The sequence below is a fragment of the Homarus americanus genome, unplaced genomic scaffold, assembly GCF_018991925.1.
Source record: "Homarus americanus isolate GMGI-L3 unplaced genomic scaffold, GMGI_Hamer_2.0 scaffold56333, whole genome shotgun sequence".
NCBI classification, from domain to species: domain Eukaryota; kingdom Metazoa; phylum Arthropoda; class Malacostraca; order Decapoda; family Nephropidae; genus Homarus; species Homarus americanus.
Window position 1 is genome coordinate 4,586,451 of NW_024734940.1, and position 26,915 is coordinate 4,613,365.

General features: G+C 44.0%; 1 protein-coding gene and 1 pseudogene across 1 annotated transcript; both read left to right on the forward strand.

The window, feature by feature from the left end:
* The first annotated feature begins 15,573 nt into the window (after nucleotides 1-15,573).
* On the forward strand, nucleotides 15,574-16,380 carry LOC121870540. The gene has a single exon (XM_042372374.1). The coding sequence runs from the start codon at nucleotides 15,574-15,576 to the stop codon at nucleotides 16,378-16,380; it is 807 nt and encodes a 268-aa protein (XP_042228308.1).
* Nucleotides 16,381-16,843: 463 nt separating this feature from the next.
* On the forward strand, nucleotides 16,844-18,629 carry LOC121870541 (annotated as a pseudogene).
* Nucleotides 18,630-26,915: the final 8,286 nt, after the last annotated feature.

Sequence of the window (26,915 nt, forward strand, 5' to 3'; positions counted from 1 at the left end):
AATAGCGCAGCACAGGTGACTAGGCCACGTGACTATTTCTGTGACTGACGCGCAGGGACGTCTTGTTTGCCTGACCGCCCCGTGACTGAGGAGAGCCAGCGTCGCGTCCTCTCAAGGCGCCAGCATAGGCCTCACGTGACATATTTTCCGCCTAACTAATAACTCCCTGACACCAGTAACATTATTCAGACTGATAAACGATCTATAATAATTTCAAATTCAATAATAGTCCCTTAACTTCATGAATGCATCATTATTAATTCGGCAAATTACATTTAATATCACTTAGGCCTAGTTCCAACCCCGCTATGGGCGGGGAGCGCCTCAGACGACCTAGAACTCCAGTACGCTAATGGGCATTTGAAATTACTTCGAATATTACATATACATATATATACATATATATATATATATATATATACATATATACATATATATATATACATATATATATATATATATATATATATATATATATATATACATATATATATATACATTTATATATATATACATATATATATATATATATATATATATATATATATATATATATATATATATATATACATATATATATATATAAATATATATATATATATATATATATATATATATAATATATATATATATATATATATAATATATACATATATATATATATATATATATATATATATATATATATATATATATATATATATATATATATATACATATATATATATATTACATATACATATATACATATATATATATATATATATATATATATATATATATATATATATATATATATATATATATATATATATATATATATATATATATATATATATATATATATATATATATATATATATATATATATATATATATATATATATATATATATATATATATATATAGTGGGTGTAGTAACTGTTGTAGGTATAGCAGGAGTAGGAAGAGTTGACTGCTCTTTCGCTAGGCCAGGGTAGGACACCACCCTCCGGGAGGCTCCACATTAGGGAGTATCAGTTTGGCAAAAGTTTTCAAAATCTAATTGCTTGGGTTGGATTATTTGTCTATCGGCCACTCTAATTCCGAATATGTTTGAGTTTTTTACATCATTGCATTAGAAGGTTTGTGGATACTTTTGGGTTTGGCATGAAAAACGCAAAAAAACTGTAAATAATAAAGGGACTGGCAATGTGGCACAACCTGTTAAAATCAAGTTATTGAATTGGATTATTCGACTACTGTGTACACTGGTTCATAATATGCTATTGTTTTACAACTCAATGCGCTACAAATTATGCCGATATTTTTGCTGCAAGTCACCACATACGTATATTTCGAAAACCAGGGCCCAATATTACCAACGGCGTGGATAGATTCCGTGGAATGAATTCAGGACATTCCCGCTCATGGAACATTACCAAACTCCGTATATGTGCCAATGGCAGGCCAATGGCAATATTTACAGAGTTTGTTGAGGCTCCCTGGACGGGAATGCCCTGAATTTATTCCACGGAATCTATTCACGCCGTTGGTAATATTCGTCCCAGGACTGATCAACGAATTCAGCCCAAGTAGCTTGACTTGGACAGTTAAGGACAAAATCTCAGTCCGTACTTTTGAATAAAATATTGTTCAATAGGTGGTGATATTGAAGTGCTGAAAGTTGTTTTTTCTGTGTTGTTTTGCAGTTAGTTCAAAGGGCCGCCACCAAGATGGGTCGTCCTAAGATTAGCAACACTCAGCTGCGCCAGGGTAACGATAAGGTGTTCGGGGTTCGGATGCCTCTGCCATCTAACAAGTTGCCTCTGAACAAGGAAGTTGGAAGTGCCCTGGCTTATGAAGCAGAAAACGAGAGGTTAAGGAGAAGAACAAATGCTTTTGATTATATGGATGCCACCAACAAGGTGACTGAGAAGGTACTGGATGTGTATAGGAAGGCCACTGTCCCCACTATCTCTGAAATCAGGGTGAAAATGAGAGTCCACGACCTGTGGAGGATGCGGAGGGAGACGATGATGATGAAGGGAAATGGACAGAAACAGAAAAGGAAGAAAACGAAGAACGGGAAGCTGAAGATGAGGTTCGAGGATATAGCTGAGAAGTTGTTTGATGTGGCAGACGACAGCAAAGTGCACGAACGAGAGAAAAGCTTCCTGGCAGCCCAGAGGAAACCGGGAAGGGAGGGCTGCATTGATGGCGTTGACAAAATTGTGACTGCCAAGCTGAAAGAAGAGAGGGAGAAGGAAGCGAAGAGGGCAAAGAAAAGGGCTGAGGAAGAGAGGAAAACTGAGAAGATGAGGTCAAAGAGTAAGGAGGAGATGGAGAGGATGTCGTGTAAAGTGTCGGCAGTGGATGACAGTGCTCAGGAAGAAGATAGTGATTATAAGGATGTCAATGACAATGAGTTCAAGGCTATGGTCGACAGGAGAGCAAGATCAGAGAAAAGGAAAAGGGAGAAAGAAGCCGAGGACAGGATCGGAGAAACTGCTGACAGGTTCAAGGTATCCAATGATGCAGTGGCTCACATCGCAAACACCATCAGAGCTGCAGACAACATCATAACTGAAGGGGACAAGTCTAAAGTGACTAACTGGAAGAAAGTGGAGAGAGTCAGGAAGAGGTCACGAGAACAGAAAAAAGAAAAGTTCAGGGGATTCAAGGTCAGAGGTCTCATGGTAGATGAGAGGATCAATGAGAACAAGATAGTGACTGGTGTAGGTGAGAAGAACCACAAGAGATTCGCCATGGAAAAGAGGGAAGACTGTGCAGTGATCGGCTTCCCTGGTGAGGAGTTCCTTGGTCACCTGGTCCCGGTGGGGGGAAAGGGGGTAGACCTGGCCACCAGCCTGCTGGCCTTCCTGGAGGAGCGCGGTATTGACACCACCGACCTCCTGGTTGTCCTTAGCGACGGTTGCAACAAACTGAGTGGCTATAATCACGGTTTCATCGCCGAGTTTGAAAGGCTGTTGGGACGGCCTCTCCTCCACATCCACTGCCTGATCCACAGTCTGGAGAAGCTCTTCGGCCATCTATTCAACCATTACGCTGGCCCAACCACTGGTCCCGCCTCCTGGAGTGGTGAGGAGGCTCGGAAGCTGACCGGCAACGTGTGGGACCTTCCGGTGGTTGAATTCGAGGCCGTCACCAACACCTACCTCAGGTCTCTCCTGGATGCCATCCCCTCCGTCGTCTGGGAGGAGTTCAGCTGGGACACCCGGTATCTGTTGGAGATGGCCAAGACGGTGGAGTCCGGCCACATTGAGGAGAGATGGGCCAGGGCACGGGCCGGAGCCATGACCAACGCCAGATGGCAAAACACGGAGAGCAGGGAGCTGAGGCCCTACATGAGCACCACCTCCCCCAGCGAGTCACAGAGACGGATGACCTCCTTCATCATCCTTATCTACGTGCCCTCCTTCCTGGAGATCAGGCAGAGGAATCTGCTACTGGAGGGCCCACGCCACCTCCTCGCCATCATCAACCGGGTGAGGACGTACTGCACCCTGGAGGAAGTGGAGCTGCTTACTCCATACCTCCAGTTCAACGGCTACTTCGGCCAGCACGAGGTGGTGCTGGTTTCACTGCTGGCCTCCATGGACAAGAGTGAGAGGGAGTTGGCCCTAAACATCATCAAGCAGCTGAGGAAGAAGGAAAAAAGGCACAAGAGAAAGACAGTGAGGAAAGTGAGGAACCCTCAACTGAATCTGGCAGCCACCAAGCTGTCAGAGTTGGTTGATCTGCAGAAGGCCAGCTCCTCCCCTCCCATCCTGTTCCAGCACAGTGACCAGGAACTGGAGCAATTTCTGGAGGAACCGTACAGTGAGCCAGGTCTGCCCTGCACCACCACCGCAGTGGAAAGAGGAGTGAAGCTCACCACGGAGGCGGCAGACGTGGCCAGCTCTGCCTGGCAGCAGGACCAGGTCACCTGGAACAAGCTGGAGGCCAGGAAGAGAAACAAGCGGAGGGCTAAGAAAGAGGACTACCAGTGCTAGACTGTGGGGACACTGGGACTGAGGGGACACTGTGGGGACAGCCAATGTTAGTGTGCCAACTGTGCTAGTGTGCTGCTGATAAATTGAAGCATACATGCCAATAATAAAGAATGTCTACCATTATTCTTGTTTTTTTTTATGTCGAACCGAAAAGTATCCACAAACCTTCTAATACACTGATGTTAAAGATTCAAACATATTCGGAACCAGCGTGGCCGATAGACAAATAATCCAACCCAAGCCACTTCATTTTGAAAACTTTTGCCAAACTGTCACTCCCTACTCCACATTGTCTCACTGTAGTGCATTAAGTTAGACCATATTTTTGGTTTTGCCATTAGCAGCAAGTATGTACAGATTTTTGCCAGTTCCCACTCTGGATCATCCGACATAGAACTGTCCATGAGAGAAGCAAGGAAACACTAGGTTTAGGCCAACCATCTTTAGGAACTGTCTCTGGCTTTTGTAGATGGTCATGGCAAAGCTCACTTTAACCGGGAACTGAAGTCGCTTGAACTCAAATGGCAGATCAGTGGTGATGAGAGGTTTCGTTGGTATAAAAACGTCCTCTCCTCTAGCTTTTCTTGTCAGAGGATTGGTGGTTCAAGATTTCTAAAAAGCATTATAGGAGTTCCAATCTTGAGAGTGAGGTGGTGAGGAGGCATTCCAGCTGGCTCCAAATAATTAAGGAATTCTGCAGGGTACTGGACTGCTTGGTCCTGGTCGATTACTGGATCAACAGATTTGAATGAGGTCTCACTGCCTGGAAGCTGTCTGAGTAGAGTCATGTTGATTTCAGTCACTGTTTCATTCTTTGGTGCCAGAATTGCGCGTTGACGTAGCCACTTGTGATCCTTGTAGTGGTGGATAATATTTGGGTACACCATGTTAGTGACCTCAGTTGAGGACTTTACAACATTTCCACATCCTTGAGGACTGATTATTTGTCCTTCTGAATCAACAGGGAAAGTTCCATTCCCAATCTGTAGTAGAAGGTTTGCAAACCGTCCAGCATCCTCATCTCCTTGTAGATGTACTCTCAGGTTTGTGGATAATATGAGTGTCTGAACACTTCTCCAAAGGTATGATGCCTTGAGGCACGCATTCAGTTCATCAGCTGGAGTGCTTCGAGGAATGAAAGGTAAGGTCTGGCGAAAGTCTCCAGCAATGACCATTGTAATGCCACTCATGAGCTGGTCATTTTCTCGTATGTCTTGCAAGGTCCTGTCCAATGCTTCAAACGCTAACTTGTGAGACATAGTGCATTCATCCCAGACTATGAGGCTGCATTTTTCTAAGAGTTTTGCCTTTGCCGATCGTTTTTTGATGATTCACACTGGATTCTCATTGTGAGCGAGATTGAGAGGCAGTTTAAAAGTTGAGTGTGCAGTACGTCCTCCTTCTAGTAGTGTTGCAGCAATGCCTGAGAATGCCACAGCAAGAGCAATTTCCCCCTGATGATGTACTTTGGCCAACAGAAGGTTGATCAGGAATGTTTTTCCTGCTCTGCCAGGTGCATCGAGAAAGATCATACCTCCCTGCTTCGCTTGAATCGCTTGCAAGATCTGTTCATAAGCATTTGCTTGATGAGGCACCAGGTGAGGCTCATTTTCTCCAAGAAAATTCACCAGAACTTCAACTGAGTAGTTTGTCTCTCTGAGCAACTCCCTGTTTGCAACTACTGGTTCTTCTCGGTTTGGGGAAGGCAATCCAAAATCAATCAGGATTTTTCTACATAGGTCCATCACTTTGTCTTCCAGCATGATCAGAGCCCTGTTGAACATGTCATCCTGAACTTAGTCTCTTGACCAGGATGTTCTCTTCTTGCTTGATGAAGCAGATCATCTGAAAGACTTTCTTGGTGGTTTTTCCAGAGCTGGCTTGGGTTGGAAAGTCCACATGATGGCAAACAGGTTCCTCATTCTCATTGGCGATTGAGTAGCTGCTGCCTCTTCTAATGTGTAATTCCATTGTCCATTCACTGTCTTTAGTGCTGCATATGATGTTGGGCCACGGATGTGGTGCAAAACTAGTCCCAAACAATAGCATTCAAAGTTGTTGGGGTGAACCGTGTAGACACGTCCCAAAGCATTGCCTGATTTTATCCCTGGATATCCTTCAACATCGGATCCTTGAGCTCTTCTCTGGAACTTTTTCATTGAAGCCTGCCATATATAGAACTTGGGTACGTCAACATACAGGAGTATTTGAGCAAACTCATCTTCCTGTGAAAGCTTGAAAAATGCAGTGAGGGTCGTATCAGCAGGATTTGCAATTTGATTTTGGAAGGACTCTTCTGTGAATTATACTCTTTGTCCATTTTCCAGGTGAACAGCCACATGAATTCCTGTTGGATATCGTTCGTGTATGGGAAAATAAAAAATTCTCCATAGGGCTTCATTGCTGCTTATATAACGGCCTTGCTGAAACTGTCACCTCATCATGATTTCTATCCTTTTCCAATGCAAAGATCGCTTGGTCAGAGCTTTTGTTGACGTATTTGCAGACATACTTGATGGACTTGACTGAATTGCAGAACACCATATTGATGTGCGCATTGAATGCTTTACTCAAAAGTGGATTGTAGGGGACCACCCATTTGTTGTATACTGTGTTATTTCACTGTCTGTTCCAGGTCGCAACACTGCAATAAAACCTCCATCGCCTGGCGCTCTTTTCCTGTACTGAGGATAGCCATCTTCTCCACTCTGGGTATCCTTTATCAGGTCTTTTGGCAAGTTTTTGGTGCAACGTCCATCTTTCATGCATGGAGAGTGTCTGTTGAATGGTCCACATGGCCCATGAATCATTCGCTTCTTGATAATCTCATAGAGAACTGGATCTTCTTCTGGATCAGGAAACTCTGCTCATATACAGTTGTCAATCATGTTCGGTCGAAGTTTCTCTTTCAGCTGTGTCAAATGGTGTAGCTCTTATTGGCGACCTGGGGTGCAATGGTAAGCATGCTCGCCTCGCCAGCCGGACCCGGGTTTGATCCCAGAGAAAGGAGAACAAACAGACAGACAGACTTCTTTGTTTTATATATACAGATCATCACTACATATAACACCCCCATCATCACTACATATAACACCATCCATCATCACTACATATAACACCATCCATCATGAGCAATTTGATGAGGAACACGAAAATCATATCTGCAGAGAAATGGCTAAAATGATACACAGGATAACCCCATACCATGTGGTGGACAAAACCAGGCTCAACTCGATAGAACCAATTACAGAAGGAGAACTGCTACACTACATCAGACACACTAAAGAAAACGCACCAGGATTCATAAAAATCACAAGAAATATGATCCTATACCTACCCAACAACTGCACACAAGGTATCCTTGACATATTAAATTCAGCTTTGGCAAGTGGATACTTCATTGATGCATTCAAAAACGCAAAACTCATATTCATACCGAAACCAGCCAAAGACCACACTCAAGTAATTAACTACAGACCGATTTCTCTACTCGAAGTTATAGGAAAACTATTTGAAAAGGCAATAAACAAGAGAATCAGAAAACACAGGAGCGAAAACGGACTACTAAACCCCAGACAACATGGATTCACTGAAAGAAAGGGAACACATACTGCACTAGCCATAATGACGGAAACGTAGGCCAACAAGAGAGCAGAAAGAATCCAAGTCATCATTGTATTAAAAGACGTTAAGAAAGCGTTCGATAAAGTATGGCACCTAGGATTAAAATTTAAACTGCTTCAATTAAATATTCCAGAACCACTAGAAAAAAATCGTCTGTGACTTCCTAGACGATCGCACTGCACAAATACAAATTGGCAGCTATATAGGACCACCCATAGAACTGAAAAGTGAAGTACCCCAAGGCAGTGTCCTTTCACCCACGCTGTACAATATCTACACAGTAGACCTACCAGAACCAGCTCCCTACAGTGAATACATAAGTTTTGCAGACGATATCACACAAATCATCACATACCCCGGCAAATCAACAGCAATAATGGCACAACATACTGCCAACGCAATAGAGAACATTAACCAGTACGAAAAAAAGTGGAAGATACAAACGAACACCAACAAGTTCAAAATAATACCAATCGCTAAAAGGAAAAAAGACCCCATTATAGTAGACAACAAAGTAATTCCATATGCCATGGAAGGCACTGTCCTAGGGCTGAAGATAACAACAAAAGGCTACAAAACATTCATCACCGAAAAACTTGCAAAAACCAGGAACATGGTAATTAAATTAAAACGCTTCAGAAGCCTGTCAGCAAAAAACAAGTTAAAGTTATATAGAGCCTATGTCCAATCCCGACTAGTATATACACCAATTCCCCTACATGCAATAAAACAAACAAACATAAAGAAACTGCAGACAAGTCAAAACTTAGCCCTGAGGGATGTATACAACATCAGATATCCTGACATAGTCACCAACCGTCAACTACACCAACGAGAGCAAATAGAACCCCAAAACGTTTATCTACACCAACACTCAAAAAAAATATGAACAAGGTTAGAAGAAATAGAGGCAGGACCAATCACAGAATGGATGGAAGAAGGAAGAAGAAAACACTCGTGGTTCCCTCGCAGTAAAGGAAGAGCCCTAGAACCCACACCAACTCCATTCTATTGAAAGATGCAACGTTACCCCAGTGATACCCCTGGCAGCCCTACCACTTACAACATTAGATCATAAAAAGACGGGATGTTCTTAGCAGAAACACAAGTACCTGCCCTAGACTCCCCATTTTTGGCTAGGACACAATACCCGAAAACGTAAGGCATAAAACTGCAACACTTGCTAAACATACAAACACCTGACATAAAAATAACTCCTAAGACGAAAATTAGCTGAAACACAAACATGAGAAAACAGAAGCACTTGGGTTGAGCCCCAAGACCTAGCATTCTACTACTATTTTCCAATTTCCTCGCTTTTCTTCTTGCGCTATCCACCAACCCCAAGTCCCTCCAAATTCCACCATCATTCTTCAAGTCCAGTTCCCGCACCACCAATCTACGCACCAGCATCAAGATCTCTTCATACTTTACTTCACCCATCGATTCGACATGGCTCGGAAAGTTCGACAGTTCGTCAACCCATGTGTTCCCTTGCATAGATGGCGCATTACACGTTTATTCTTCCGCCTGTTTTCGGCGACTGTAAACCAGACTGACTGTTCGCTCCTTCATATTTCTTTCCGTTCTGACACCGGTGGTAGTCTTTTCCCTCCTACTCCTTTTCCTGATACTCACTCTGTAGACCTCGTCTAGAATGAAAGTTCTCATCAATTTGTCTCCCAGGTAGTGACCATGCTGTTTGTTAAACGAGAAAGTTTCATTCTCGTATCGTGCGATTGTTCACCCAGATAACTGACGGGACAAGGTCTCCATTGCATGGATTGTGTCAAGTTGATTTATCATCTTAATAGCCTCCAAACTTGATATGCATGAGCCCAATTCGTTTGCTAGCTTCCTGAGAGCTTCTTCATCCTCTCACTTAATTACCGGTCTCTTCATTATTGCTGTCACCATTTCCCCAACGTAATGATGTTTGTCTCCGTACCTGTCCTCTAATATGGTTAGAGCCTTCTTGTAGCCTTCCTTGGGCTCTAGATAGTTACACGATTGCCAAGTGTGCTTCACTGGTTCTGCACACGCCCGCATTAGTGCCTGCATTTCATCCTCCTCCGGTACTGCTGTCCTCCCAATATGTTGGCGGAACATATGGATAAACTCCCAGTATTCCTTGCGACCACTTACCTTGAAGGACGGAAGTTGGGTCTGTGGCAGTCTCAGACTGGTGGCGAGCCTCTATACCCGCCGTGGCAGAACATGTCTGCCCCGTATTCATCGGCTACATTGAGGTAGATGGTTCAGAACTTGGGTTTTGCTTTTCCTGTTTCCTGTCCTGTACCTCCGCTTCGTACGGTACTTCTGAGCAGTGATTGTACTCCCCCTGGAGGGAGTCTCTTAGCTCCGACCCTTTCTGTGAATTTTGCAATGCTTTACTCCCACTACCACTCAGCTACCTGGTGATGGGTCTGCGTCTCCGAAGAACTGTATGTTTGCGCTCATAAGTACTGTCACTCCGAACCGATTCCCCCATTGACCTCTCGTCTACCTCAGGCAACACTTATGCCGTGATGTCAATCATCCGCCCAGCTTCCGCTGCACCATCCAGTTCTGCCAAGCGCTCCTGGAGCACCATGGTCTGGGTTTGAAGCAACCTTATAGCTTGTATAATACTTTGTCTGTAGGCATCATTAGGGTTTCTTTCCCCTCGTTCTTTGGGCCTACTGGTGCCCACCACATTCCTTGGTTCTATTTCAGTTAGTGTCAAACCTTGACCAGGAACAATGGATCCGGCTGGGACTGGTATTCCCCTTTCAGGCGTTGGCGGGGCTTGCATTATCTCTCCATCTACCTCTTCCTGCCCATCCTTGGACTCATGTGTCTCCTCAAAGAATGACCTGTTCAACTCCATGTTCTGATTGATATGTTACGACTTGTATGATCCGACTGGTATGTTCCAACTGTTATGTTACATCAGGTATGTTCCAACAGGTATGTTCCGAATGTTATGTTTCAACTAGGTACGTTCCAAAGGTATGTTTCAATCAGGTATGTTCCAAATGGTATGTTTCAACCAGATATGTTCGAATGATGTGTTTCAACCAGGTATGTTCTAATTGGTATGTTCGAATGGCGTGTTTCAACCAGGTATGTTCTGAATGGTATGTTTCAACCAGGTATGTTCCAAATGGCACGTTCCAACAGGTATTTTTTAAGTAGTAAAGGCCTGGGACTTTGGGATATAAATCCCTTGCCAGCCTAATCAGGATCTTATAAAAGGAAAGTCAAGAACCATGGGCTTCCAAGAGGTAACAACCGTTAGAGATTGACATCTCTTTACTACGAAAATAATCACAATACCTGACACCATTCACACAAATATCAAATAAACTAATACGGGAGTCAAACAATTACGAGAATCAAACAAAGTACAGAAATTTCCTACGGCGGCGGTCCGGTGGAATGTTCCGTTGCCAGGGTGGTCAGCTCTCAGGGCGAAGGTCCAGGGCAGCTTCCTCATCTGGCGTAGGCGTTGTTGGGCGATATCTTGCCACACAGGAGAGACGCCAGGGCACGGACGGTGGATAGGGTGTGGAGGAAGTGGCGATGACGTGACAGCCGCAGTCTAGTAGCTGGAGCAGGTGTCCGGAGGTTGACAGCCGAATAGTGAAGGTCTGGAGTCCCAGGAGCTTAAGATGAGCACACAACCAGAATTTGAACGAACAGCGGGGTGCAAGTACAGCTGTGTTGACGGCTGGGCAGTGTCTGATGTGTGACGAAGCAGCAGCAACATTCTCACCTCCGTCTACCCCCTTGGTGGGGCTGCGAACAAGCAAACGAGCGGGGGACAACCATCCTGCTCGTTACAGCCCTTACACAGTTCCCCCAACAAAAAACTACTGTAAGGTAGATTAAAACTTAAGATTAGTACAACAAAACATATAACAATACTACAACAAATGGTTAAATATGCAGAGCAAAATAAAGAATAGAGAATGGTCACATTAAAAAGAATAAGTGGTAACTTGATGTCCAAATATCATAAGGTCGTATCAAGGAACTGCACGTGGGATTCACTTCAGTCCAGGTTTAAATTTGGGCCCATTGCCAGTCGTAGAGGATTCTTCTATACCGTCCGGTGTTATCGGTAACTGGCAACCGAGATCATCCGAGTCTGGCGCCTGAACTTCTCAAGAACTCTTGCAGGGTAGTGCCTCGACTGACTCCAGCATGGGAACTTCGTCAAGGACACGAGCAAAGTTAATGTGGGCCCTGCAATTATATTTCCTTAACAAATTAGTTTGATATAATTTAGGTTTCTTAGAGGAAGGGGGTGAGCACGGTCCAACAAAATCTATGGCTACCCGAGAAAATGGCTCTGTAATGATGGGTAAGGGTTCAAGAGGAACAGGACTTACTCTACCCTTGGCGGACATACGCTGGCACTGATCACAACTCCTACAAAAGTCTCTAATGTCCGCTCCCATACCTGGCCAGTAAAACTGATCAGCAACCTTCATATAAATCTTTCTACGAGAACAGTGTCCTGCTAGAGGGCTCTCGAGAGCTACAGAGAGAATGTTACTACGACAATCAGCAGGGACAACCAGTAAAAACGGACCTACTTTGGCTGGTTGCTTGGATGACGCACAAGACCTATGTAAGAGACCATTAATACAAACAAACTTGTAAACAGACCCATCTCTAACCTGATCCTCCTCCCCGGAAGTCACCTTCTCCCTCACCGGCGTCAGAGTGGTACACGAGGCTTGAAGCTTGGCGAACTTCTTGGGCGTCACAGTCAGTGGCTGCATTTTCGGCAGAACCAGGGGTTGCAGTCGTTTCTCTTTTGCCGACCGTGTCTCCACAGCTTGGACCTTTGCTGGAGGTGAGGTGGCGTGTGAGGGTGACGAGACGACGTCGGCAGGTGGCGAGAAGACGTGGTTAGTTGGTGAGGAGACTGGCGCTGGTGGCGAGGATTGTTTTAAAGGTTCCGGGTCGTTAGGGTCACGAACTCCGAGAACATTATCAATGAGAACACTGGCGAATTTAATGGGCGCTCTTACCACATTACTCCAACCAATGAAATACGGGCAACGCAGGTAGCACCTAACAACAGGGAACTAGTCAACACGACCTAAATAATCGGCGACACTAACCTTCGAGCAGCTGGAGACGTCAGCGTCAGGCAGGGCTTCCTCAGAGACAATAATGCACGAGCAACCAGTGTCCCTGATGATAGTAGATGCCCAAGACCCATTTATTGTTCCGCTGACACAATAATGGGGGCAGCTCCTGTCTTCCAAACAGAATCCGACCTTGTAGCTGGGCTGATGAATGTCGGTAGATTTGAAGGCGCGGGGATTCCTGGGACAGCGAGAACGAATGTGCCCTTCTTTCCCGCAGTTGTGGCACCGCACGGCCGGTGAAATACTCCTCTCTACTCCTGCGAATGGTTCCTCGGAGGCCGGAGGCTTCGTGTTCTTCACTGGAGGAGTGGGAGACTTGGGGTAGGCGTTGCGAGCGGACGCCCAGCTGTCAGCAAGTTCTACAGCTTCTCCTAGCGTCGCTGGCCTGTGTTCCTCGATGAATATTCTCAAGTGTGGCAGTAGAGAAGACAGAAACTGATCCAATATCATACAGATAGCGACAGACACAAAGGTTTCCTCAACCTCTGACGCCTTTATCCATTGTTGAAACAAACGACCCAGGTGGATTGAAAATTGCTGATATTTTTCCCTTTCCCTAATCTTTGTTCTGCGGAAGTGAACACGATAACCATCAGAAGTCTTGTTAAACCCTCGCAAGAGAGCTTGCTTCAACAAAGTGTACTCTCTTGTGATGTCGGCAGACAGGGACGTATAAATCTGTTCCGGTTTACCACTCAGTAGCTACCCAATCTTACAGCATAGCTGTCTTTGTCCACACCAAGCAGCTCAGCTACCCATTCAAACCTAACAAGGTAGGAAGCGATGTCTTCTCCTTCACGATAAGCAGGCAAACTAGGTTTTACTACATTATCTTGTATAGGGCCAGAGGATTCTGGTCTACCTTGAGCATTAATCCTATGCTCACACAGAACTCACACGGATATCAAATAAAGAAATACGGGAGTCAAACAATTACGAGAATCAAACAATGTACAGATATTTCCTACGGCGGCGGTCCGGTGGAATGTTCCGTTGTCGCGGTGGTCCGCTCTCAGGGGGAAGGTCCAGGGCAGCTTCTTCACTTGGCGCAGGCGTTGGTGGCGATGTCTTGCCACACAGGAGAGACACCAGGGCACGGACGGTGGAGAGGGCGTGGAGGAAGTGGCGATGACGTGGCAGCAGCGGTAGTAGCTGAAGCAGGTGTCCAGAGGTTGACAGCCGATTAGTGAAGGTCTGGGGAATCAGCCCACGAGTCCCAGGAGCTTAAGATGAGCACACAACCAGAATTTCAACGAACAGCATGGTGCAGGTACAGCTGTGTTGACGGCGGGGTCGTGTCTGATGTGTGACGAAGCAGCAGCAACCTTTTCACCTCCATCTTCCCCCCCCCCCCCTAGTGGGGGCAGCGAGCAAGCAAACGAGCCGCCGACAACCATCCTGCTCGTTACCACCTGTTCTGACTGGTGTGATCTGACAGGTATGTTCTGACTGGTATGTTCTTACTGGTGTGTTCTGACTGGAATGTTCTAACTGGTATGTTCTGAATGGTATGTTCTGAATGGTATGTTTTCACTCCAACCCTCAATTGTTCCGTGTTACCCAGTCCTGACTTAATCAAGATACAGTATCTTATTACTACTGTTAATAGAGGGTCATGCAATCACCCATTCCCTTTCATACCTTCAGCTACTGGTGTTGTTAGTGTGGTATACACTCCTCAATTATACACTTATGCTCTATGTCCTCACACACACACACAGATAGGTGGCCAGGTGTGTTTATACAGTACATTAGCATAGTGGTTGTGCTGGTCAGCATACATCTGCTTCCTTATTCCTAATTAACACTTCGTAGCCCTTGGTCGCATTTTTTCATTAGTGGGTGCTATAGGAGAGGCGTCACGAAGTTGGGTAGGTTGATCCCGCAGATTTCACCAATATCGGCCGGTGTTGAGGCTTCATGAAATCAGGTAGGTTGATCCCGTAGACTTCCCCGTGGGCAAATCCCTCCCCCCTCTCACCCAGTCTCCCTGAGCCGGTTAGTTAATTCCCAATTAACCAGGTTGGTTCACATATATTATATTGGGCTTTAGTAACGAAACCCAATTGAAGTTTCTTCTTTTATTAGAAAAGTATTATGTTTATATAATTCCTGAGTGTAGATCAACCGTAAGTTCCACTATTTATGAGTGTGATGAGAAAGGGACGGTGTTTATGTATATAAACGTGAATCAACGTCCGTTCGATATTAGTTGGTGTGAGTGACTGCTTGAAGGCGTCGCCTTGGTGGGCGCTTACATAGATGCTGACATATGGGCTTCTCCCTATTGGGAAAGCTTACCGTTCACGTGTTCAGTTCATGTCCTCACAGATAGTGGAAAATTACATGGGATGAATCTGAATATAAATCAGATGTAAATAACCCATTTATATAATACTTCTGTTGATGAGACAGGGGTCATTACATCCCCTCAGACCAATAGTATGACTATAATTGCACACTGCCTAACTCGGTTGATAGAGGACTAAGAGGAGTTAATCAAAACCGTCCAGTATCATATGACAATTTTTAATTGGTCATTGTAATAAAGTCATGCTACACTTGTACACTTGAACCCATGTCTTCTATCTTGATATGTTATTTTTCTTATCATTGGGTTTGTTTTGTTTAAGGTTAAATTATATTAATAATTTTCATTGTTCCCTTCACTTACTAGAATGTTCTTTTGTTCTCTTCCAGATGCCATACTACCCTTGGTCAGTTATATGATCAATAAAGCCTAGAAAAAGGTCGACTCTAGTCTTCTTTCACCACAATTTATTGTTCATAACTGAAACTGAGTCATAATGAAGAAGTTCCTGAGGCCGGAACGTCTGGATGCTACGCCGAACTCTCCTACCACTTCAAAGGAGTGGCGCCACTGGTTCCGGACCTTCAACTCGTTCCTCACCTCCATTTCTGCTCTCGAGCCCGATAAGCTAGCCACTCTCTGCAACTTCGTCTCCTCATCTGGTTATGTAAGACTTGTACATAAAGCCGAAGAACGAGGTGTTCACCCGTCATCTACTAACTACCAAGAGGCAACAGTCGGGCGAGAGTTTGGACGAATATTTACAGGAACTTCGTCAGCTCAACAAGGACTGCAACTTAAAAGCTGTCACAGCATAGGCGAACAGAGACGAGTATATCCGCAACGCTTTTATCAATGGTCTACTATCTCCTATGATCAGACAGCATCTCAAGAAAACAAGACTCTCAATTTGGCTACTGCGTTCGACCAGGCTCGCCCGCTTGATCTGGCTCAAAGAAACACCGAGTCCTATCTTCGGTCTCAGGTTCCTACGAACACTGCCGCTGTTATTTCACCTGAGAAAATCGACATTGATGGCTCTCCCTTCTTAGCTGCCACTCAGCAACCAAAGTGTTATTTCTGTGGTGGAGCACGGCTTAACCGACCTCAGTGTCCTGCACGTAATTCAACTTGCCACAAATGTAACAAAAAAAGGCCATTTAGCGAAAGTATGCAGATCATCTCGTTACTCACCTGCTACTTCATCTTTCACTTGTGCGGTCTTACACTCTCCTACTTTGGCTGCAATATCTGCGACTTCCCCTGGCTGTCTCGCTCGATCTACCATATATGTGCTTGTTAATGACGATACAGCTACAGCGCTCGTTGATACCGGGAGCTCAAAATCGTTTATATCAAACTGCTATATCCAGCAGAAGTCTCTGAAGTGTCATCCAGGGTCAGGTCACATGTCTATGGCCTTGTCTTCCCTATCATCGCCAGTACTAGGTCACTGTACTGTAGACATTACCCTCAAGGGGAAACTCTATCCAGATACTCGACTAACTGGTCTTCCCGACCTATGCAGTGACGTTATTCTTCGTCAAGATTTCATGAGCCTACATAGTGGTATTACTATTGATTTCGGTGGGCCTAAAGAGCACCTAATCATCGGGGATAATACAGTTGCTTTTAGCATAACATCTGCTTTGGTCGATCCACCATCTCTCTTCTCTAATCTGACCTTCCCCTGTAAACCTGTTGAGACGAAGTCAGGACGATTTAGTCAAGCGGACAGGGTTTTCATCCAAGGTGAAGTCGATAAGATGGTGTTGGGAGGAATAATCGAACCCAGCACTTCACCATGGAGGGCGCAAGTCCTCATTACTACTAATGAGCGGAACAAAAAGCGGCTTGTTGTTGACTACAGCCAAACCATCAACAGGTATACCCAGCTGGATGCTGATCCCTTGCCCCGGATAGACGACTTGGTGACTAACCTATCTCGTTACAAGATATTCAGCACTCTCGACCTAAAGAGTGCATACCATCAGATCCCTATACGGAATACAGACAAGCCATTCACTGCCTTTGAAGCGAACGGTAAATTGTACCAGTTCCGTAGGGTCCCATTTGGAGTGACGAAAGGCGTGGCTTGTTTCCAATGACCCATCGATGAATCCATATGTAGGAACGAACTGCAGGGTACTTTCTCGTACATTGACAACATCACCATCTCTGGTTCGTCTCAACAAGAGCACGATGAAAATCTGTCCAGATTCCATGAGGCAGCAAAGAAGTCAAAATTTACCTTCAATGAAGACAAATGTGTCTTCTCAGCAACATCGATTAATTTGTTAGGCTACACCATATCGCATGGTACTTTCAAGCCAGACGCCGATCGCCTGCGTCAGCTAAATTGACGATACGATTCCATTCGTAGTAGAAACCGACGCTTCCAACTCTTCCATCGCTGCCTCCCTGAATCAAGCCGGTAAGCCAGTTGCATTCTTCTCGAGAACACTCTCAAACAGTGAGTGCAGACACTCTTCTGTCGAAAAAGAGGCCTTATGCTATCGTTGAAGCAGTAAGGAAATGGAAAATTTCCTATCTGGCAGACACTTTAATCTCATCACCGATTAGCGATCTGTGTCCTTCATGTTCCACTCAAAGAAGCTGGGAAAATCAGGAACAACAAGATCCAACGATGGCGGGTCGAACTAGCCTGCTTCGACTACGATATTTTCTATCGGCCAGGGACTGAAAACTCAGCTGCTGATGCTCTATCGAGAGCCTTCTGTTCGGCTACCGACCACAACAATCTGTCAGATCTCCATCAACAACGGTCATCCAGGAGTCTCAAGGATGGCTCACTTCATCCGCATTCGCAACTTACCATATTCTGTAGATGACGTCAAGAAGTTATGTGCTGAGTGCTCTACCTGTGTCAGGCTGAAACCTTAGTTCTACAAACCCGACACAACCGCCCTCATCAAAGCTACTCGGCCTTTTGAACGGTTAGACATCGATTTCAAGGGTCCCTTGCCGTCGACTTCCCGAAATCGATACCTATTAACCGTGGTTGACGAACATTCATGATTCCCCTTCGCGTTTGTATGTGAAGACATGACCGCCGCAACAGTCATCAAGTGTCTGCGTCAGTTATTCGCTATATTCGGCATGCCTGTTTATGTCCACTTGGATCAAGGCACCTCCTTCATGAGCCGAGAGCTGAGAGATTTCCTCATTAGTTATGGTGTGTCTACCGGCCGAACTACCCCATACAACCCTAGAGGAAATGGTCAGTGTGAGCGCTACAACGGAATAATATGGAAAACCATTACACTCGCTCTTAGGTCCAAGAACATCGCAGAAATTAATTGAGAATCTGTGTTACCTGACGCACTTGATTTTCTATTCGGTCTGTTATGTACTGCCACCAACAAAACGTCTCATGAAAAACTGTTCAACTTCCAACGCCGATCAGCCCGTGGTAGTTCGATGCCAACCTGGCTTTCCTCTCATGGACCAGTCTTGCTACGAAGACATGTCAGGAATAGTAAGTACGACCCTTTGGTTGATGAGGTTGAGCTTCTGGAAGCCAATCCATAGTACGCCCACGTTCGGTTCCCTGATGGACGACAGTCTACCGTGTCACTCCGAGACCTGGCCCCTGCTGGACAAGCTGTTACAGATACTGCCGATCCCGAACCTGAACCGACTAAGTTACCTCGGTGCCTCTTGAACCTACACTCGGCACTCCAGTGGCTGAATCTCCTGTCAATGACGACCTTGTAAGTGATGTTCGTCTGCATGAAGCTGTTTTGACAGATTCACCCTCGCTTCCTCGTCGATCGGGTCGTGTACGCCGGAAGCCTGATTTTTATGGTTGTCCTCATGTCTAATTCAGCAAGATGAGTAGAATGTAATAAAGTTATGCTACACTTGAACCCATGTCTTCCGTCTTGTTATGTTATGTTTCTTATCATTGGGTTTTGTTTTGTTTGGGGTTATATTATATTAGTAATTTTCATTGTTCCCTTCACTTACTAGAATATTCTTTTGTTCTCTTCCAGTTGCCATACTACCCTTGGTCAGTTATATGAACAATAGAGCCTAGAAAAAGGTCGACTCTAGTCTTCTTTCACCAAAGTCATACCTGGAAATACATGTCCCACTGTCAGCTGAAAGTACTAAACACGCAACAGCACCTATATTTGATGTATTTAACCACAACATTACATAAATTAATTTCTTAAATTAGCTTAATCTTACATACATCAACAATTACCAAAACTCACTAGTGAACGACTTGAGATTGAGCCATGTGTCTGGGTACAGACTGCAGACGATTGTTAGTGAGTTATCACTGCATTGGACACTGTAAATTTCACCGTCACCAACTGTCACACTAAATCACTGATGCTTGGTATTGGTTAAAAGTCGTCTCCGTACTAGACTTCCTTGCCTCTCCACAGTAACCCACAAACTGCCCACACACGGTCCTGAGTATGGTTCAAAAACACACATCTGCTCGCTAATGTACTGACGCTGACCACTCAAAACACGACACCCATCCTTCTTTCCTCTCTCTCTCTCTCTCTCTCTCTCTCTTTCTCTTCTCCTCTCTTCCTATCTCTCTCTCTCCCTCTCTAATTACCTACAACAGTTACTTCACTCACTACACATACAACAGTCAACAGTTACTACATATACAACTCCTACGACAGTTACTACACACACTACACTTACAACAGTCAACAGTTACTATACCCACTACAACTACAGCACTTATTACACTCATTGTTCCTACAACAGTTACTACACACACTACACCTACAACAGTTATTACGCTCACTATACCTACAGCAGTTACTACACGCACTACACCTTCTACACCCACTACACTTACAACAGATACAACACCCATTACACCTACAACAGTTACTACACCAACTACACCTTTAACAGTAGCTACACCCATTACACCTACAACAGATACTACACTCACTAAATCTACAACAAGCCAGACAGGTGTAACAGGAAGTATGACAGGGCTCACGACAGTAAGGAACACATCATTCTAAGAGGGTCTTAGAAGAAGTTACCACGAGCCGCTGTACTGGTGTGACAACTTCAAAAGCTTGTAGTAACTTATGTGAGGGCCTCGACAGGTTGAGAAAGTATGTGAGAGAATTTTCAAATCTTGCCAGGGATTTCCATAATCCATCTCACGAACTCACAACTATAGTAAGACCTTTATAATGTACGTGGAGTGTCTGATGATGTGCAGGGTGAATTTTAGAGGAAATATAATGCTTTTAGTGGATAGTAAGGATATATTGACTTATAGAAAGATTTACCAAATCCTACACTAAGAATTCAGTCTGGATAAGGAATTTACATATTGGAAACGAAATATTGGCCTACCACATCTTGCAATAAGAATTTCAGAATCAGAATAAGAATTTTAGAGGATGGGAAGGATAAATAGTCTTGCATAATAATTTGCCACATCCTAAACAGGAATTCCTTGGCCGCATAAGGGTTTTAGAGTCTGGTAAGGATTCTTTGGTCTACTGGAGCATTTGCCACATCCTACAAGGCATCGCCATGAGCCACTAATGGTTTGAAAATCACCTACAGAGTCGAGCAAAATGGAGTCGAGGCTTAGAACATAATTATGTAGCAAGAGTAAGCAGATGCATGGAGTATCTTTAACCAACCATAAACAACATTCAATAACCACGTAAATCATATATAGATGTAATAGGCTCAACATTCATAGAGTACAGCGACACCTCTCTCCTATTTATTTTGAAGGTATTTGACCTTTGACTTCATGAATTCTTAAAAAGGTCAAAGCAAATTAAAAAGAGGTTGCGGATGTATTGGTTGATGGTACGGGTCTATTATGTTTTAAATTAATTATCGCGTAATTGTAGGAGTAATCGATTAATTATATGTTTGGAAAAAAACAAATATATACAATGTAATATAAAAGAAAACTTTAATAATAAGATATATCTTTATGCATAAATATTGTCATTATAATCATCATCATTGCTAAAAATATATCATATATTTGTAAATGTAAGCTGTACGTGAAAGCCAGGCAGTGCCGAAGTGCTCGTGCAGGCGTTGTCTCTGAGAAAATAAGTTGTGATGCTGACTTGGTTTCCAGGAATTGTTGACGTTCGCGACTCACACGTCCTCAGTAACGCGGATTCACAGCGGATTTGTGGTGGATTTTGTATGCGTTCACGGGCACACCCGAAAACTAGGATAAAGTTGATCATAGAGATAAATAGAGATGGAGAGAGAAAAAGAAATAAAATATAGAAAGAGATTTAAAAAGGGTGAGATAAGTAATACTGATAGATAGATAGATAGATATATAGATAGATAGATAGATAAAAAACAGAATAGTTGAAGAGATAGGCAGGTAGATAAATAAATATGAAGTATGTGAGAGAGAGAGAGAGAGAGATTGGTCAATCACAACGTGTTTTTCCCTCAGTAGTTGACAAGTTTTACCTTCAGCACCTGAAAGTTGTTTTTTTCCACTTGAAGGAAATGGTCATGATGAAGCTGGAACGTGTCTGCCTACTGTACTTGTGTGTCTGGCAGTCTTTTTGACAGTAGGTATGTTTGTTTGCATTATGTCTGTCTGTTTCTCAATCAATATGTTCGTCTGCCCGTCTCTCCGGTCCTCTGATTGTGAATCTATTTGACAGTTTGTTTGTTTCATATAGAGAGAGAGAAAGAAGCAGACATAAAGAGAGTCAGAGAGAGGCTGACAGACAGAAAATGACAGTAAGAGAGAGAGAGAGAGAAAGAGAGAGAGAGAGAGAGAGAGAGATGAATAATGTTGGTGGCTGGGACTTAGAGTAAACAGTAATATAGATTAGTAAGACCCCTAAGCACTAATCAGTCCCTCCCCTCCGTCCCCTGGGGATTGGGTAGCGCCCTGATAGGATATACACAAGCATAATCAGGGCCTCAGTTGCCCCATCAACGTCACCGGAGCCTTATATGTAGCAATCGTGGGTAGTGGTGTTGTGGTTCCTAATGACGACTTGGTTTGTTAAGGACATCGGTTCGATTTGCTGGGTTTATCGTTCGTGGTGATGACAGTAATATTAACAATAATGATATGGTTAGTAATAAGCATGTTAGTAATAGTGATAATAATTACACTATTATTGGTCATACGGTGATACTATTACTACTACTGCCTCTATTAATAATAATAATAATGATTGCCCTTCGTGTAACGAGGATGGCCATCCTAGGGGCCACCTAGGCGTGAATTTATTTAAAGTGTAGAAGCTATCGCCAACACAGCAACCACATCCTGAGTTAACGAGCTGCATGACCTAGTGTCAAGGAATAGTCCGAAAAGACCGGACAACTAGAAAACCGCACTGGCAAACCATTACCCCTGAACACGATCAGCAAATCGATTAACATTCAGGTTCCTAATTATTGCTGGGTAGACAAAGGCAAATGGCATAAATAAACTTGCCCATGGTTTCCCCTTGCCCGGGGATTGAACCCGGGTCTGCTCGCTTGCAAGGCGAGCATGCTGACTATTATACAACAGGTCACCTCTACTACTACTACTACTGTACTACTATTACTTCTACTATTAGTGCCTTAAAATTACATATCCTAATACATAAGTAGCTATCCTAGCTGTGTTGAGTTAGTTGAGCCGCCGATCTATGCGGCATTCAGTGACTGTTGCCTCATAGTCAATATCTGCAACTGTCGTCGGCTTTAGGGCCGATACTCTCTTTCCCCTGAGGCAGAGCAAAGCAGACCTAAGGAGAGAGGACAATCGACACCTCATCCAGGCTGTAACATAACTTCTGGGCTGCTGCTTCTGTTCGTATAGCACCTCCGTGAATCTGGTTTAAAAGCATCATACACTTGGTCCCGTCCCACCAGAGGTTGTGAACACAAGAGGAGTGAAGCTGCCTTGATCAATGTTCTGAATTCTCTCCCCGTATTCCCTTATCTTGTCGTTCTCGTTCCTCCTGTGTGCAGCATCGAGAGCTAAGTTACGGTGACATGTGGCCATGGGATCAAAAATCCTGATGTCGAAGAAGGCTTGCTGTCCCTGCGTCCAGAATCCTCGAGCACTGACGTCAACACGGGCTTCGTTAGATGTGTAGGAAAATCTCACCGTCCAATGGAAGGAGGATCGGTTCTACTGTGACATCACGGCAGATTTCCTTCAACATATTTACTGTGAGATCCCTTACTTTGTCATGCCTCATGCATATTAAGCCCCCTTTCTTGCACACCATGGCGTGATCGCCATCATAAGAAGAGCCACACACGCATTGGGAGGGCAAACCTTCTACTGGCTGACCATACCTTAGAGCAATGGCATCTGTTAATTCTTGTTTATTAAGAATGAAATCATTTGCCCTTATCGGTAACGTAGTTAACCAGTTCGAGGCGCCCACCTCCTGCGCTATAGCTACTATTGTTTTTTAATTTTCTGGTACCTGCAGCAATAGTTGCTGCAACTTATCATTTTGGCAGTGCTGTCGATCTGTCGTAATGGACCTTCGAATCTTGTTTACTTCACTGGTATCCGCCTCCCCTGTTGCGTTCTGAGCTATTATGTGGTCCGTGAGGGTTGCCGTGAGCTTAACTGAGTTTTGATGTTCGGTGGCAGCAATCTCCTTTGGATTGGTCAATCCCATTCCTCCCAGTCTTGGTAGTAGTGCAAGGAGTGATCCTTCTGCTGGGGTTAAGTGAGGGTGTTTCACTAATTTGGGCATGATATTGATGCTGATAGCTTCTTCCAAAGGGTGGAGGAGGGGTCTGGTATCAGGGATAGTGTGCATCAGGTAGTTCCAGCGAAGCTTGACTCTATGGGTGAATGCGGCAAAAGTCGCATGTGGCTCTATGTTAGCAATATCAGATAGAGCTTGGATTTCCCTAACCCACTCATTCACCTTTCCCATTATGTACTCGGTCTTGAAGTCCTTCGTGCCGATTACTGCGCCTACGTGTCTTTGGCCATCCTTTGTTATTTTGACCTCACTTCCACCGAACACCTGTATTGCCCGTTCATAATGTTCTGGCTTCACAATGAGGAAGGACTACTACTCCTACTTTCACTACTTCTACTATTAGCTCTACTACCACTATTAATTTTTTAATAGCCTTTAATAGGTCCCACTCCTCTTTGATGTTGTGAAGACTAGAGGGGTGAAGCTGCCTCGGTTCACGTTCTGGATTCTCTATGCATACATTCTGGTCTTTTCGTTCTCGTTTCTCCTATGTGCAACCTCGAGAGTCAGGTCACTGTGATATGCGTCCAGGGGATTGAATATCCTGATATCAAAGAAGGCTTGCTGATTCCTTGTCCAGAATCCTCGAGCACTGATGTGCTGATGGCTTCGTTTCGATTGTGGAGGAGAGGTCTGTTGTCAGGGATAGTAGTGCGTACCAAGTAATTTCACTGATATTTGACGCCAAGGGTTAATGTCGCAAATGCCGCATGTGGCTCAGTCATAGAAATTTATGACAGCCAGGATTTCCTTCAGCCACTCGTTTACCATTCCATTTATGTATTCAGTCTTAAAATCACTAGTGGCGATTACCATACTTTGGTATCTTTGGCTTTTCTTTTTTGAAAACCTCTATAGGCCGGTCGTAGTAGTATTTTGGCTTCAGAATGCAGAAGGATATGCTACCATTCGGATGGTACCCTATTTGTAGGTCACAAATGTTACCAGGTCCCACCACTTTCTTATAACCTCAACTTTTCCTGTGATGTCGTCAGCGTTTGCTACTTGCTTGACCTTGGTTGTCTCATAATTTATATGTATGTTGGAGAACGGATAGGCCTAATGCATACAGTGTCATGACTGGGTATTCTTGTGTCGTTCCCTCGGCTGTTTGTGCGACAGTATCTCCATCTACGGCCTTGAAACTCGTAATATTGAGGTCTATATGGTTCTTGTTGATTTTTTCCACATATTTATCAAAGTTTGGACACTTGATCTTTGATGTTGTACATGTAGCATTGCGGTTGATTATGTTGAAAGAATTGGAGGCGTCTACCAGGAGTACAACCTCATAGTCATGTTGCTCAAATATCTTTCTCGTGGCATGAATGGCAGCCTCTACCCCAGCCTGGTGGCCAGCACTCACTTTCAGGCTCCCTGCTGCTGCCCTAACATTTACCAATAACTCGTTTCAGCACTTCCCCACCCCTATTGGACTACATTTGGAATTTTTGTCCAAAGGGATGAGGCGACTGGTAGTTAGAGCTTGTAGGTGTTGGCAGCAGAAGGTTACCATTTTTTTTGTAGACGTTGCAAAGGTCGCTAGCTGCATCGCCGAACTTGTTACTACCAAGGTTAACTCTCCATCCACTGGCATCCAGGCCTGTTACTCCGGCCCCTCCCTGGGTCCGCAGTGTTTTTTGTTTTTTTCCATGCCACCTCTACTGTTATATTCTCGAACATAACTACGTTTAGGGGGATGTCATCATTCCGGAACCTAATGCCTAAAACTTCGCTTGCTGAAGGGGTGTTTCTCCTTCAGAAGCTACATGGTTTCTCTAGTATTGGCTGCAACCCACTCGAAGACTTCTCTGTGAGAGATCTTACTGCCGAGGTCACCTTTCCAGCTCACATCTTGTTACCAAACTTCCTGGCCGTACCAACGGATCCTTGCCTTCTGTCTCCTGAAAAGTTCAGTCTGTTCTACAGTTATTTTGCCAAGAGCTCATCAAGATCCCCCTTTTGCCACATTGTTAGCCTTTTATTCATTGCTGTCACATTCTCGTTGTGTTTCCTTCTTGACTTGACTTGATGCCTGTAGATAAGGACGAAGGGCTATTGTTTTTTGCTGGGTGGGAGGGTGAGGGGTTTGGGTTGGAAGTACTTTGGAGGTATTTGAGGGGGAGGGGATGGGTTTTCGGAGAAGGAAATTAGGGGAAGTTTGAAGAAAAGTAGGAGAGTAAGAGTATCCTGGCTCAACCAGATATGCTATATTTTAAAATTCTTTGTTGATTTTTATATTAGTAATTTAAGTTCTAGCTCTCAGGCCTTTGGCTTTTTTCTCGTTCATGTTTTGTCATTGCAGTAGCCAGTACTGCAAGGAAGAGGTGACGACCTTTGGCCAGAGTCTTTGTGGAGCTGGCTGAGCATCGTATCTTTTACTTTAATAAAGGCGGGAAGAAAAGCAGCAGGAAGGGGTTGGAGAGGCCAAGGACAGTGTCCGTTCATCACTTTTTTTTTAATTGAAGCTTTTGTTAAAAAAAATGCAAGGGAGTGGTGCGCGGTCCAACTTGCTACTTTCGTTCGCAAAGAGGTGGGCTTATCTTTTGTTTTATTTTAATTGAAAAGGTTGATGTTATGTGTTGCCAGTGTTTTAAATGGCTATTCATTTTATGCGATTTTTTTTATTAATTTTGTTATTGAATTGCCTTGAGGTTGTTAGTTGTATCTTGGTATTGGTGCTGGGTTGTTTAGTCTTGTTCTGCTCGATCTGAACCATGAATGTTCTCTCACTCTTCTTTCTATTTCATTATCGACCCAGTGAGTTACAACTTATAACTCTTCCACTTACCCCCACTTTCTTTTAGCTTTGTTGTATATGTCTTCAATCACTGCCTCGAGGTTGGCTATCCTATGTAGTTCTTCGTTTCTTATCCTTTGTTCATATCTGACATTTATTTTGTAGTTGTTTGTAGTTACTTGAGTCTTTTATCACTGTATGCGTTGATTGGTACAGGCGGGTAGCTTATTATTGATTTCATTAGTGCTGAATACAGTTATAGTTTGTTTTGTGTATTTAGGTTTTGGAATCTCCTATTTTTTTTTTTTTTTTTGCTGTGTAGTTTGTTGTCCTTTTCTTTAATGA